Source organism: Eretmochelys imbricata, chromosome 2 (genome assembly GCF_965152235.1).
Source record: "Eretmochelys imbricata isolate rEreImb1 chromosome 2, rEreImb1.hap1, whole genome shotgun sequence".
Lineage (NCBI taxonomy): Eukaryota > Metazoa > Chordata > Testudines > Cheloniidae > Eretmochelys > Eretmochelys imbricata.
This window is the reverse complement of record NC_135573.1, coordinates 194,142,233-194,157,070: the sequence shown is the minus strand read 5'-3', so window position 1 is coordinate 194,157,070 and position 14,838 is coordinate 194,142,233. Positions and strand designations below refer to the sequence as shown.

The 14,838-nt window shown below is 40.3% G+C and overlaps 1 protein-coding gene across 1 annotated transcript in view; it reads right to left on the bottom strand.

Moving 5' to 3' along the window:
- TRIM71 (tripartite motif containing 71) overlaps positions 1 to 14,838 on the bottom strand; it is a 96,637-nt gene that overhangs the window by 12,025 nt on the left and 69,774 nt on the right. Inside the window, exon 2 of the mRNA XM_077809300.1 lies at positions 10,654 to 10,821. Within this exon, the coding sequence (XP_077665426.1) occupies positions 10,654 to 10,821 (168 nt within the window). The remainder of the gene's footprint in view (positions 1 to 10,653; positions 10,822 to 14,838) is intronic.

Below are 14,838 nucleotides of genomic sequence, written 5' to 3'. Positions count from 1 at the left end.
AGAGATGTCTTGACATTAAAGGGGTGTTATCAGTTACATTCACTGTGATATAAAGGCAAGGGTGCACAGCTGGATGCCGGAAGAAACTAGAAACTGACTGACACTCAAAATAAAAGAGGTGCATTTATTTAAAGACAAAAGGAACGTTAGAGATCTGCTTATGAACTGTGTGTAGTGTACAATTAGGATCATTCAAACACATAGCTCAGAGCACATCTGTTTTCCACTCTTTAGGAGGCAAGATGAATATATGAAGAAAACCGTATCCAATCATTATAAAAAAGCTATAACAAATTATGTTGCATCAAGTTTTTACTGGTCTCCTATCAATATACTAGAAGCTAGAAACTGGGCCAAATGCTGGTATAAATTTTCAGAAACAGTTCCATCTTGATTATTTCCCATCAGACTGGTTTAATTTTTTATATCAGTAGCATAAAAAATGACTGACTTTTTAGAACCATTCTTCCCCTATTGTTCCAAGATTTGACAGAAAGATATGCCATTTAAAATCTACATAAAAGGACTACTTGATAATCCCACTGACAAACTACATGAAAACAATTTGCATCTTTCAAAGACACGGATTTTCTCCAGTCCCTTTTGAATCGTATGTAACACTCAAGAGCCAGATACTCAGCTGTTGTAAATCTGCATAGCTCCACCGAAATTAATGTAGCTATACCAATTTACATAAGCCAAGGATCTGGCTAATGTAAATGTTATCTGTGAATATAAAAAATACATTAAAATAGAGTTAAGGTTGAAAGTATATATCAGTAACTCAAGAGTAAAATCCTTACAGGGATGTCATAATTAACATCACAAAAAGCATTACAAGACCAGGAAACTTAGAAAGAATCCAAACATGTTAAGGTATAGGTGTCTTAACTGTGCATTTCCAAGTAACTTCAATTCTAGCCTATAATGACACCATGCAAAACAAATGTACAATTATAATTAGTATATTATGGTATTTGCTGGTCTGGATTAAATTCAACTGGTTTCTAAAAAACATATTTGATTTTTCATTTTTGACTCATGAGGTCACAACAGGTGGAGTTAAGTGTTCTAAATGCCTTTACTACAGCGTTTCCAAATTTTAATATGTTTACATTTCTTTTAAATTTATGCCTTGACCCTAACTCTGAATCCTGAATTAGTAATGCTTGTTTTAGGGAGGATTACAACAGCCCCTGTGATGTGTTTATTCCGTGAACTACAGCTATATATCCTTCACCTTAAGTCCATTTAAGCAAGTTTTGTCTGGGAAGTTTCCTTTTGTAAAAGATTTAAAATGTCAGAAATGAACATCAAACAAGAATGCCAAAGAGAATGTTACATGTGGTATTTCTAATGGTTTGGAGATCAGCAGCAGCATCTTTAAGCCTTTTTACTTTAGCTTTAAGGGCTAATTTCACCAGTACACCACGTGGCTGCTTTCTCCCCCTCTGGCGCAGAGCAAAGCAGTCCGCTTCCATCTCCCCATTTCCTTCTGCACATGCCCACCTCACCACAGGCTTTCCTCCTACCCACTCCTCTGAATAGATTTGGTGCAACAAATAGTTTGAGACGTTTTTAGGATTAATGGACATTTTTTTTTGCAATTCTTCATAATGGAAAGTGTCTTCTTCAGCTACTGGTTCCCACTGTTCCCCACACAAGTGAAGCCAACCTGGCTTCAACTAAGATGGTAGCTCCCCTGTGCTGTCAGGAAGCAGCATCTTAGGGCACGTCTTCACTAGCAACGTTAAAGCGCTGCAGCGGCAGCAGTTTAACGTGGCTATGCAGAGAGCTCCCAGTGCTAAAAAACCCACCTCCACAAGGGGAATAGCTACCAGCGTGGCTCCCACTGCTGGTGCACGGTCTACAGTGGCACGTCACAGTGCTGAAACTTGCAGCACTCAGGGGGTGTTTTTTCACACCCCTGAGCGAGAAAGTTGGAGCCCTGTAAAGTGCCAGTGTAGAGAAGCCCCTTAGTGAGTGAACTTTGGGACCATCACTATTGGCAACAATGCGAAAGAGGGCACCTTTATGAGATTAAATCTAATTTGCAAGTGGGCTAAACAGATGGGTTAAAATAGCAAAGATGCTATATATAGCAACTAGTGACAAGTTGCGTTTCTGGATTTGTTTTGGCTTTTAATACTTTGTCAAATTAAGGTAAAACTGAAAGCTCCAATTGCTTTGCTGGTATTTGGGATGTTAGTGCTGCTTCCAATGTGTCCCTACTCCAATCCCTATCCAGTGATATTCCCCAAGTAAAAACTGACTACCCAGAGCTGTATCAGTTTGTCTCTGCTCAATATTTACTGGGTTTAACTAAAAACTATTCCTAAAATCCACCTAATTAAGCTGGTTTAAGTTTTCAACATAGACTAGGGCCAGAGACCAGCCAGATGGAAATTTTTATTTGTTTGGGGGAGGGAGGGGAGATTCTTTTGAGTTGAGAGGGGAGCTGAAGGAAGGGGGACTAAAACAAAAACGCAGAGTTTTGATGGAAATAAGGCTAAAAAAGCTAGAAAACTGGCAGACTAGAAATAGTAACAAAGCTCCATTTTTAGAGCAAAAAGCAGACAACTTTGGTTTGCATTTTTTACATATAAGCTTTTCCCAGAAACTTTTAGGCATGAGCAATTTCCAGAAACGCCAGCATTAGCAACATTGATTTTTCCTGACACTCTTCCCACCCCAAGTTTTTAATTCAAGGAATTTAGCAAACACAGCGGGACAAAGAAGAATATTAAATACTTGAAGGGATTCAATCAACCTAAATATCATATGTGGTAAACAAACATTTCTACCACTTTTATAAATAAAATCTTAAATCTAAGAGTGATTTGAGTAAATCTGTTTGATCTGACACTATTTATGGTGTTTACAGTTTTACACTTCTTTTAGCTTGGGCAATAAAAAAACCAAACCAGTTTCACTGGCAAAATCAGTGTCAGTTTCAGGATCTCAGCGCATGGGGGATGGTAGTTAAAACAAGCTGTTCAAGTGGATTTATTTGTAAATTGTTGACATGTTTCTATTTGTCCTAGGCTTTATAGGGAGCTCCAGTTTGCCAAAAAGTTATATTTTGGACCAGATACAGGCTGACCTATAATAAAGTTTATCGCTATTGTTTGCAATGCCCTTTTACAGCGCACACACACACACACAAGTCCATGACATCTTAAAACTTAGAAATAAAGACCCTTTTCTTATACAGTAACTAGCTTAATACTAGTGCAGAACCTGCACAAGGCAGGTCCTTGCAAACGAGACAGTTTAAGGAGAAGTGTAGAAACAGTGGTTAAAAAAAAAAAAAGATACACCCAGCAGGCCTTGAGAATATTGGACTTTTTTGGATATTTACTATGCAGCTTCACTGGTGAGAGCACTAGATCTGACAGGGCACCAGCATATTCACCCCTTTGTCATTTGACAAAGCTCAGAGTAGATCTAGGCAACAATGCTGGTGAACAATGTTGTCTTGCCTACATTAATACTCAAATCAGTTCAGCAGCAGCAGCGGTGGTGCAGACAATTCTCTATCAAACTATAATTATGTTAAATACAGTTGCTAACTTTTTTCAGTTTGATATGACAATATTGTCCTGATAAATCAGTCTCATTTTATTCCATCAAGGGATTGGCAGCAGCATTTTAGAGTTTTCAGATTTACAATTTATGTCCCCTGATCTAAGACATCAATTACAGCTAAATAATAAAAAAAAAATAAAAATCCCTTTCTCCCCCAAAACCCCACCAACTAGCGTATTGTTCCACATCTCTCTAACATTAAGTTCCTATCAATGGAAGCTAAGCATGAAAAGATTTCGGGTGGCCTTCCAGACTCACTGGTGAGTGGGAGAAGGGGGAAGGGGAAGATTGATATGTTTTGCTTTTGGTCTTTCTAGATTCCTTTTAATTTCTTAAGTGTTAGATGGTCAGACTCCACCCCATCTGCTTCCTAGCTGGGTGCTACTTATTACCTTGCCAACAGGCAATCCCCTCAGCAATCCTCTCAATTTATTTCAGTAAGACAAAAAGGCATTGCCCTAATGGCCCTGCCTACCACCAACTCTGAAGTCTTTGATGTTGGACGATAACAGAACCACTTCCTCTGTGTCCTGCTAACGACCCAGACCTGTTACAGTCTTCAGCTTTTAAACAACATACTGTCAAACACCACAGCAAAGGCAACTAAGGGATTGCCCAGGCTAAACAAGGTAGTGTATTCCTAAAATCTCGTTATCCAACTTATTTGAATCAACATGTTTTGAAACCACTGTAGATGGCGTAAATTGTATTTTAACATATTAGTCTGGAGGCCAATGCTATGGCAGGTTAATACCCACCTCAAACATCTATTAAAAATATAATTTGCCCTGTTGAGATAGGGTTTTACAAACAAGTTCACTAACACATTTTTTTAAAACCCACACCTCTTTTATCCTAGTCTAGACATACCCTGAGATGCATGTCAGCAGGAGCAGCAGACTGAACTAACTCATTTACAACATCCTTTTCAGATTTTAACTGAGTTTCCTCCAGAACCTCAGAGAGAGTTCAAATAAATTTCCCTTTCTGCAAAACTTCCAGTTGGGGTTATCTGCATGCTTTCCAGACATCTCAACATAGGGGGCTCAATATCCTAACTCCTATCCCCACTTGAGCACAGTTTATCTTTTCTTCTCTAAGAAGTTGGAAAATTTTACATAAAGTTCATCAACATGGCAGAAACCTATCACTTCTATCTATCCTTAAGTTCCAATGTCATGGCAACATTCCTTTTAAAGCCTGTAAACACCAATCCTTCAACCAACCAGCGGGATTGCTAAAACAGGAACATGAACTGATCCTCCAAGGATTGAGCACGTCACCTCCACAGCCCTCCCTGTGCTATTTAAATACTAGACAACTCGACTAGTCTCAAAAACCAGTCATTTAAGCAGTTTGTATCAACGTTTTAGAAAAGAGACTCAACCAAGCTAGTCTACAAGGTCTGGATGCAGCTTTTTCTGGACCTGTCAACATAGATTTGCTAGAGATGTGGGAAGCATTCCCTATTCCATGTGCGGAACCCATAGCTTCGATTCCCTTATGGGCTGGAAGAAAAAAATCTCTCCTCCATAATTGGCTTTCCTGTGTGGCAGCATCACTAACCTTTCAGCTTGACCCTCCCCCTCTGAATTTCACATATACATTTTTTCCCTCAGTTCTGAATTATTTGTAGGATTCACATTTACAAGATCTTGTAGATCCAACACTTTTTGTGCTTCCCCAGTCCTGAACAGTCATTAACAGCTTCACTCATCATGGAATTAGGTGTCTTCTGCCAGCTGTTTTAAGTGTGGGAAAAAAATTAGAAAGGAATGGTGAGAGAAAGTAAAAGAAGCAGAGAAAGGAATGAGGCAGATTTAGGAGGAGAAAGGTGAATGTGATATAATAATTTTATTAAGATAATGTTGAAATAAGAAACGGTACTGAGTTCAAGCACAGAAGTTTCTGGTTGTCAGGGGATAAGGTACAGATTATCAAGGGGTGCAAAATTCGATTTAGGAGCTGGTGGAGCAAGGATCACATAATAATCTGCAATCTCCCCGACTGGGGGAAAAGTTTAACCGGTCAGAGTACAGACATCGAGATATAGGGTAAGTTATCCACACAACGGCTATGTTCAGTATGCTGGGTATAGTGAGTGAATACGGGGGTGGGGATGAGTCTACCCTCATTTGGTGGGGTTTAATGTTCAGTGGGTTTACGGTTCCAGTTCATACGGTCTAATACACATAACTCTTTGCAGATTGGCACTGCATGTGGCTAATTTCTGCTTTAAAAAAATTAAGAGGCACAGTCTGCTACTCAATCATCCCAACTGGTGCAAATAAAGCATCAACATCAACAGAAGTAAAAAACAATAATCTACTTACTAACAGACAGACCCTTGTGCAGGCCAGCTTGAAGACATTCAACGTTACTGTACTACTGAGGTTCTTTTAGCTACCATACCCTCCCCTTCACTCAAACTTGGGGCACATTAAATATTTCTACATGGTTTCTATGGAACAGATCTGACAACTCTTGCCTCAGAAACAAAGCGGACATCTTAAGCAGGACTGGAAGGAGTTGTGACGTACTAGACCCTACATGAGCACAAAGCTTTAGGTGAGCCACCTCTGAGCTCCAGAAATCCCAATGATTTTTTGTGTTCTGGCTCACGTGTCTTTTAGAGGACTACAGTGCACAACCCCCCAAGAATGAGCCTCCAGAAACTGGGAGAGGAAGAAATAGCCTACAATTTAATATCTATGTTGTAGTAGTACTTCTTGTGCTACTCATAGTGTGAGCATAAAAGTGACAGCTGCTGCCCAAGAGCTTAATTATCATATTTATGTTTTGTTCTTTATTTTTCTAGCTTAGGTACTTATATGGCCCACAATTACTATACTGAGAGCCTCACAATCTAATGTGTTTATCTTCACTGCACCCCTAAAAGGTAGGGATGTATTAGCCCATTTCACAGTTGGGGAACTAAGGCACAGAGAAACTAAGCGACTTGCTCGAAGTCACACAAGAAGCCTATGGCACAGCAGGGAACTAGTCTCCCATCCAATTTCTCCCAACCCAACCCAACCCATAAATCCCTCCTCTCATGACCAGCAGCAGCAGCTAAGAGGCTCCAATTTGTAGCCCTTGGTAAGAGGACGTTCTACCAGATAGAATTAGTGATTCATCACTCAAACCTCAAAATTACTGATGATATGTACTCTCAAACGTAGCTCTATCTTAGTGGTTTTTTTTTTTTTTTTTTTTTAATTACAAAGAGTTCCCAGACAAAAACCTCACACATTACTATCAAACAAGGAACGGAAAGAAATACTACCATGTGGTTTCTGTAATGATTTGAATATAAGTAATATCAACCTTTTTAAATTTTTAAAAAAAATTCTAACATGTCAAGTTTCACTGGTTTGCTCTGGCTACTCCACCCTACTCTGGAGTAGCACAAAGTAGTGAGAACATACTGGCCTGCAGAAGTGGCTTTATTTCAACAATTTCCATCCCTTTCCTGCCCTCCACATCCCTCCCTCTCAGGCCAAACTCACCCTTTCCCCTACCCTTTGGGTGATTTTGAAAAGAAATAGTTAAGTGTCGTGATTTCTACGTCATTTTTCATAACAAAGTTCATCTATCAGAGGCTGGAGCATAACATCTTCAGAAAAACTCAAATAATGTCTGCCCTCCTTCAAAATGGCTGCCTGTCATCTGTTTTTGTCAATGAGAGTGAAGCCGAATTCCCCTCAACTATGCGTAGGACACTGAGCATTTGGGGAATGATGTAGCAAGCATAAAAACATAAGAACAGTCATACTGGGTCAGACCAATGTTCCATCTGGCCCAGTATCCTGTCTTCCAACCAGGGCCAATGCCAGGTGCTTCAGTGAGAATAAACAAAACAGGTAATCCTCAAGTAAGCCATACCCCGTTGCTTATACCCAGCTTCTGGCAAGCACTTTTGTCAAGGGTACCTTGTGGCTTCAGTAGCATTGAGAACAATAGAAAATGGCTGCCATTTTTAAAGAGGGCAGTTTGTAGCCTTCCCTGAAGATTCTGTACCAGCCTCCATGGCAGGAAAAACTTTTTTTTTATGAACATGAACAGCCATAAAAAAAAAAAAAATCATAAAAATAATTAATTGATTTTTAGCCTATACAAAGAATTCAGTGAGTTTTAATCATATGTAAAGTTTTAAGAGTCTGTTATTCAGTTAAGATCATTAAAGACTAAAGAAGTCTGATACCCAGGTGCTAAATTTCTTAAAGGCCTTAATTTAAAATTAATTTTAGCTCCTGAACAGATTTACTTATAAATCCTCAGAGAAAGAATATAGTGTTTTTCATTCAAAGTTTTGAATTCCTGTTTTAAAAGCAAAGCTCATCCTCAACTATGGAGCTGCAAACTAGTATCTCCATAACAGACGCAAGCTGCCAGGTATCTCTCATGCTCCAAATTGGTGATATTGTTTGTTCTGTAGCTCCATTTGGGGATGTGTGTGTGTTTAATTACAAAGAGTTCCCAGATAAAAACCTCACACAATAGCTTTAAACAAGGAACAGAAAGAAATACTACCTTGAGGCCTCTATAGTGATTTGAATAAGCAATATCAACCTTTTTTAATTTTTTAAAAATTCTAACTTATGTCAAGATTCACTGGTATGCTCTGGCTGCTCCACCCTAGTCCGTTTGTTGTTGGGTGGGTTTGTTTGTTTGTTTTGGGGGGGGAGGGGGAGGATTAAAGATACTTCATGCTGCTACTCAGTTTACTTAGATTCAAGATGGTAAAACATAATAGTCTATTTTTAGGTTAAAAGAATTATAACAGATTTAGATCATATGGTTCTTTGGGATTGGGACAGTATTTTTGTTTTGCATTTGTACAGCATCCAGCACAATGGGCACAGGTCCATGACTAGGGCTCTTAGGTGCTACTGCGCTAAAAAAAATAATAAATCAAGAATTAATTCCACATAAACCAAACAATCTCTGATTTGTAACCTGTGTTCCTTATAACAGAAGGAATATATAAAATCGGAGTGAACATCTGAGAGTTGAACATGCAGAATATATTTATTCACAGTATTACTGCAACCAGTTCTCTTCTAACCCAGGTGCTGAACCAGACATGGCTTTTCCGCACACCCAGATTTCAAAGAACCTTCCAATACCCTCAGCCACCAGCTGCATTTAGGGTGGGGTTTCTGTCCTTACTTTTAACTTACCTTTAATTAAGCTATATTCATTAATATTTAAAATAAACTGAAGAGTTTTAATTAGTTTCTAATTAAGTAGCGGTTATCCTCCTTTTGTACGTTTATTGTGAAGGCATTAAGCATTTCTCCCCTTGATATCTTAGACAAGAGCTGTGCTCTCCAGAAGGAAACGCAGCAGCTTTACTCCACAGGCCAAGCGGCTCGGAAGTAGAATACAAAATGATAATCCCAGCTCTGCTACTAATTCATGGCATTCATAAAAGTTTGTGCTTTGAGGATTTCAGATGCCCAACGGCAAAAATCCAGGGACTGATTTTCAGAAGGTCCTGAGCGCCAACAGCTCCAAATGAAGTCTCACTTACACACTGTAGATTTTCAGCACCTCTGATAATCATGTTCTAAATGTCTAAAGTTAAGCACTCAAATTGAGAGCATCTTTGAAAATTCAACTTATCCTCAGAGCCTCGGTATTACCATCTGTAAGATGGGGACAAACAAAATAAAACTACCAAGAATAACTGAATCTCTTGATTTTATTGAGAGTCTCACAATATTTGGTGTGGTACCTAAAGTCCTAGCTACAGAAGACAAATGATTATGTGTAAGCTTTCATTTAAAAGAAAAATCTTCTCTAGCCTTCAGAGTTCCAGAGGAAAACATGAAAACGTGAACTGAATATACTCTAAACAAAACAGAACAGAAAGCAAATCAAAAGCACTCAATTTTCAGGGAGGTAGGGAGGATGGTTTAAATTGCATTTTAAAGATCTGATTTAAAGTCTGATTTATGACTTTTTAAATGTTTGAGTTTGGCTATACTGCCTACAAGGGTGTTATGAAGATTAATATTTGCAGAGCTTTGAAAGTGGGCAGTGCTGTATAAGTGAGGTGTTGTTTATTACAACTTTGGAGAAGATAGTAGTTTAGGGCCTGATTCTGTCCTGCTTCTCACGCTGACCAGTACTTTACTTGGCAAGAAGTTCTACTGACATCAGCAGAATTATCTGCAGAGTCAGGTACTACTCAGTGAGAGTAAGAATGGCTGAATTGGGTCCTTACCTGTATATCTGGTCAAATTCCTTTCTGCCTACCAAAATTCTTCCTGTCGTTTGAAGGGGTATGGCAATTTTCTTCCATCCTTGTCCCGTATTTAGATTTGTTGTGCACTGTTGAACAGCTGGTGCATTCCTCCATAGAAGTGGCACTATTTAATTCTATAACACCTTGCATACAAAATGCTTTATGATCCTTGAATGCAGAAATGCCTTCACCCACTCTCTGCTTAAATTCATCCGTGTTCCTATTCTGAGAAGGTTATATTTGTAATAGATCCCCACTCACCCACACAGAGTGGAATTCTAATCATTCTAATCCAAGTAGCTGATGCTTACTACTTGTCATGTTACACTGCCCAAAACTTCCAACCATGCTTGGGGACCCACTGTGCTAGGCACTGGTCAGAGCCATACTAAGAGACAGTCCGTGTTCTGAAAAGCTGGAGATAGTTGTTGGCAGTTATACAGCAGCAATGAGGCATGTGCCACCTCCAAACCAAGAGGGCTTTACAAGATCAGAACTTTGAGCCTAGAACAAGTTACATGTCAAACTGTGCACGGTCTCATGTGGAAACAGCATGATGTCCCTATTTATGAAAGGATGATGCAACAAAGATGCATGTGCATAGTGTGTTGGCATTTCCTTTGATTTTGCTGCTGACAAGGAAGTCCCTTCCTGAATAATGAAAAGACATCACCTAGCGCAACAAGGGAGAGGGTAGGGGACACTGAAAGGAGAGGCTTTTTGCCCTTCACACACAGGGGACATTAATTAGCAGCAGCACAGCTGGTGGTAGACAAAAAGGGAAGATTTTCTTATCCAGGTGAGCGACTTACCTGAATAGCCTGGCGTCCTTGTTGAGCATCTGCTAGCAGCTGAATGGTGAGGGTTCTGGAATCCTGGAGGGCATCTTGGAGGTAGATAAAGCTATGACCCACATGTCGTCCCATGGTGCATTCCCGGCAGATAGGGACAGAACAAGTGTCACAGTAGAAATGCAGCACCTGGAAAGGACACAGAAGAAAAAATTGTATGACACACTAAACCACCCACAGAAGAAAATAAGTATCTTAACCATAAGAGATATTATGGGTAGTAATGATAAGCAAAGTGTTCACAATAGCTTCTATAGAGGAAAACCGATCCCTCTTGAAAGCAGCCACTCATACGTGGACAAAAATAAAATAGAAGTGTGATTGTTTTCTTTGCAATACAATACCAGGATGTCCATCCCACCCTTCTCTCAAGAACGGAAACCATCTGCCAACACTTACCCATTTGGCTATGTCACCTATTGCATGTTTCAGATAACTTTTCTTGCATATACAAACATTGCATAAAGTTACTGAGCCATTTAAAATTTACTGTACTATTGTTGCACTAGGCACATCAAGCAAAAAAACAAGGACAATCCTCTCTCTAATCTTTCAGTCTATCTGCAAGACAGAACATTCAAGGCAAACTGGATGCAAAAGCTTGCCATCACCACCAAAGGTGGTGTCAAAGCCAAGAATTGTGGCAGGTCTCCTGTGCCACCCAGGACTTTCAGTGTCAGTGGAACTTTTGGGAAGAAACTGGAAATAGGAGGAAGAAATTGTACACTGTAAGTCAGTTACAGAATTTAAAGATTAGCTTGTCCACATTTTTAAGACAAATGGAATCATGTTGGTTAATAAAACTAAACCAGATCCCAAACCCCCATTCACTCCAGAGTAAAACTCTGCATACGCCATATCATGTATTTATTCACTAGCAGTAACTGCTTGCATGTTTGCATTCCATCCAACAGAGGGAAGTGGTACACAGATGTAGCATCCTATACAGATTTGTGTTTTGTTAGAAGTTAAAGAAATCAGTTGAAAACAGATCTGTGGAGGAGTGTAAAAACCACCAAACAACCTAAGAACAAGAAAGTTCAGAGTGAAATCTAAAACTCTTATACCTACACACATCATTCTTGATATAGGAGATCATAAAAAGTCCTAGAAAATCCAAAACGCTGTTGAAAAGCCAAATCCACTGTACATTGCAAGTAAGGTCTTATACCATAAGTACAGGTTTTCCACCATCCTTAACTAGTAGTTTTAACCTACTCCATAGGAATGACCAAGAGCAAAACAGAAACAAGAACCAAGTAATGTTCGTCTGAGCGTGGAGTGGTGGTGGGGTGGCAGGCAAGGCAATCGAATCTAACGGCAACCAACATTCTCTGTACCAACTTGATTTATTTTTTTTTTTGGAGGTGGGTGCAAGGGAAAGGAGACTACCATCCTGATTTCCTTTTCCTAAAATTTACTCCATTTATTGATCATAATAAGCCAGGCAAGCAGGCTCACTCCTCCACCTGGCGTGGACACATTTTATATTATGCAGAAACATATCTGTGGCAGCATACAAGCTTGTGTGCGTGTAGTTCATCTTTATTTCTGGATAAGTTTTTGAAGGAGGTTTTCAACAAAACCTTTTAAAAAAAATGAGTTACATTTCTGGACACAGACTGTTTTGCTAGAAAAATTAAAGCATCCTTAGTAGCATCTGAACAAGACTGATACCTCCAACATTCTAAATGTTTTGGAAAATATCAAGCTGCTTTAAATTCTAAATATTAAATTTGGAAGGGGTGCCTCTTCCTGTAGTAGAAAATTCCTTTTGTGCATAATGTGGTAAGTCAGTTTACCGTATTATAGTTTTCTCCTGCAGTGCTGTATTTTCAATGTAAGTTTACAAAGAACATACATTAAATATTGCTGGTCCATCCAACTTTTAAACTACAGGGCGGGGGGTGGGGTGGGGGGTGGGATGAAAAGCCACGCAAGGTATCAAAGTCAAGTCGAACAAATCTGATATTATTTAAAAACATGCAACATGGATTATGCATCTCACTATCAAGGACGACAGCGGAAAAGAAAATGGCGATCATATGAGCAAGAGCCCAGCAGCAAGTTAAACCGGTCATTAGCTGTTTGAGAGAGTTAATGCCAGAAGCAAAGCTAGGGCAAAGGCCAGGGAACTGTCCTGTCACACAGATCCAGATGCTGCTGCTGCTCAGAATACAATGCCTAATGTAGGACTCATTCAGGCCACAGACAGAGAAACTAATCAAGCAGTTGCTCAATCAACCCACTCCTGCCCTCCCTCTCCTGATGGATGCAAATGAAGTAATCACATTTTTAATGAAACCAACTAACAAAGATGACAATTTTATTTTAGATATGCAGATTACATAGCGAACATGATAAAGTCTTAAGGCAGAACTGAAAAACCAACCTTCTCATTCAAGTGAGAAGGCTGTTGGCAAGTTTCTAAGGCAAAGGTCCCCAATCTGTGGGGCGCGCCCCACTAAGGGGGAAAAGAAGGAAAATTCTGGGGGGTGCGGCAGAGGCCTGAGCCAGCCCCCATGGAGGGCAGGCAGGGAGAGCCACCCAGCCCCCTTCTGGCCTGAGACCAGGCCCAGATGCCGGCCCCATACCCGGGGCCCCAGCCTCGGCTCTGCTCCTGCCCCCACCCACAGCCTCCAGCCCTTATCCTGTTCCCCCCTCCCAGAGCCGTGACCCCGGACAAGGGTGGAGGGAGGTAAAAAGTTTGGGGACCACTGTTCTAAGGTGATGTATGTAGAGGCTTTGCAATCTAGATTTAATTACAAGAGAAATAGAATCAGTGGGCGTGGGGGACCATCATTTAATATGACCATGCTTACTCCAGCTCCACCACCCTTTATTAAAGTTAAGCTTTTTTTAAAAAAAAAAAAAAAAAAAGCTGTATCTATCTTTATACCCCCTCAGAGACCTCAACATATGTTCACTCTGCAACGAAGATGACTAGACATTGAAAGGCAGCTGGAGGAGGATAGAGAAGGGTAGTTAACTTCAAGGTGACCTGCTAGAATCTTTTAAGCCAGCAGTTCTCAAATTGTGGGTCAGGACCCCAAGGTGAATGGGGTCGCCAGGGCTGGCTTAGACTTGGTTCAGCCCTAGGCGGCAGGACTCAGGTTGCAGGCCCCCTGGCCTGGGGCTGAAGCCATGAGCTTCAACTTGGTCCCCCACCTGGAGCGGTGGGGGTGGGGCTTTGACCTTGGCCCCTCCTCAGGGAAGTAGGGCTTGGGTGGGCTCAGACTTCCGTCCCCCCTCCTGGGGTCATGAAGTAATTTTTGTTGTCAGAAGGGGGTTGCATTGCAATGAAGTTTGAGAACCCCTGTTCTAAGCACAAGTTGAAAAAGACAAAAAGCGCATTACTCTTTTGGAGCCAACTTCAGTTTTAATTCTTATACCTTCATCCAACATAATGCAACATATTAGAGGCAGTTTAGCTGCACTGGTTTCTTTATTTATCTGAGTGTTAGAGTCTGTATACACCCCAATGTACCCACAAAGAATCAGAGGGCCAGACTGTCCCCTTCCGTACTATCTGGGTGACGGAAGGGAGTTGCGCCAGAAGGGCTCTGCGCGTAGAAGCATAGTGCCATGCCCACCCACAGCCAATTCCACAATGAATTAGTGAGTAAGAAAACTGACTGCCATCATTTATTATTCACAGTCTCCTTCTCTTAACCCAGCCCCAAAGTTCAGGGCCAGTAGCCAAGTTTCCTGTCCTTTTTTGTTTTTGGTGGTGTTCATTTTGCTTCCCCCCCACCCACTACTAAACAGGGCCACCTGAGCCCAATAAATCTAACAAACTGTGATATCTGTAGCTCAGAATAAAGTTTTATATTGATTCTAATCGGGAAGGATTAAGATCCAAACAAACACAGACCTTGCAGTTTTTTCTTGCAGTAGAAAGATATATATAAGGGTTGTTTCAAGCAGGCAAATATGTACTAAATTTGTAGAGAAATCTGCTCCTCCTCCCCCCCACCCAATTCCCATTTCTGGAGTAGCAGAATCGGAAGGGTTTGGCTCATGATTATTGGACATCATATATCTTTTTAAAAAATTATGGCTAGTCTTAGATTAATAAAAACAGAATCTGTAGAAGGATAGAAAGTTAATCTTCCATTACTGAAGAGCATTCTATCATGGCAAAAT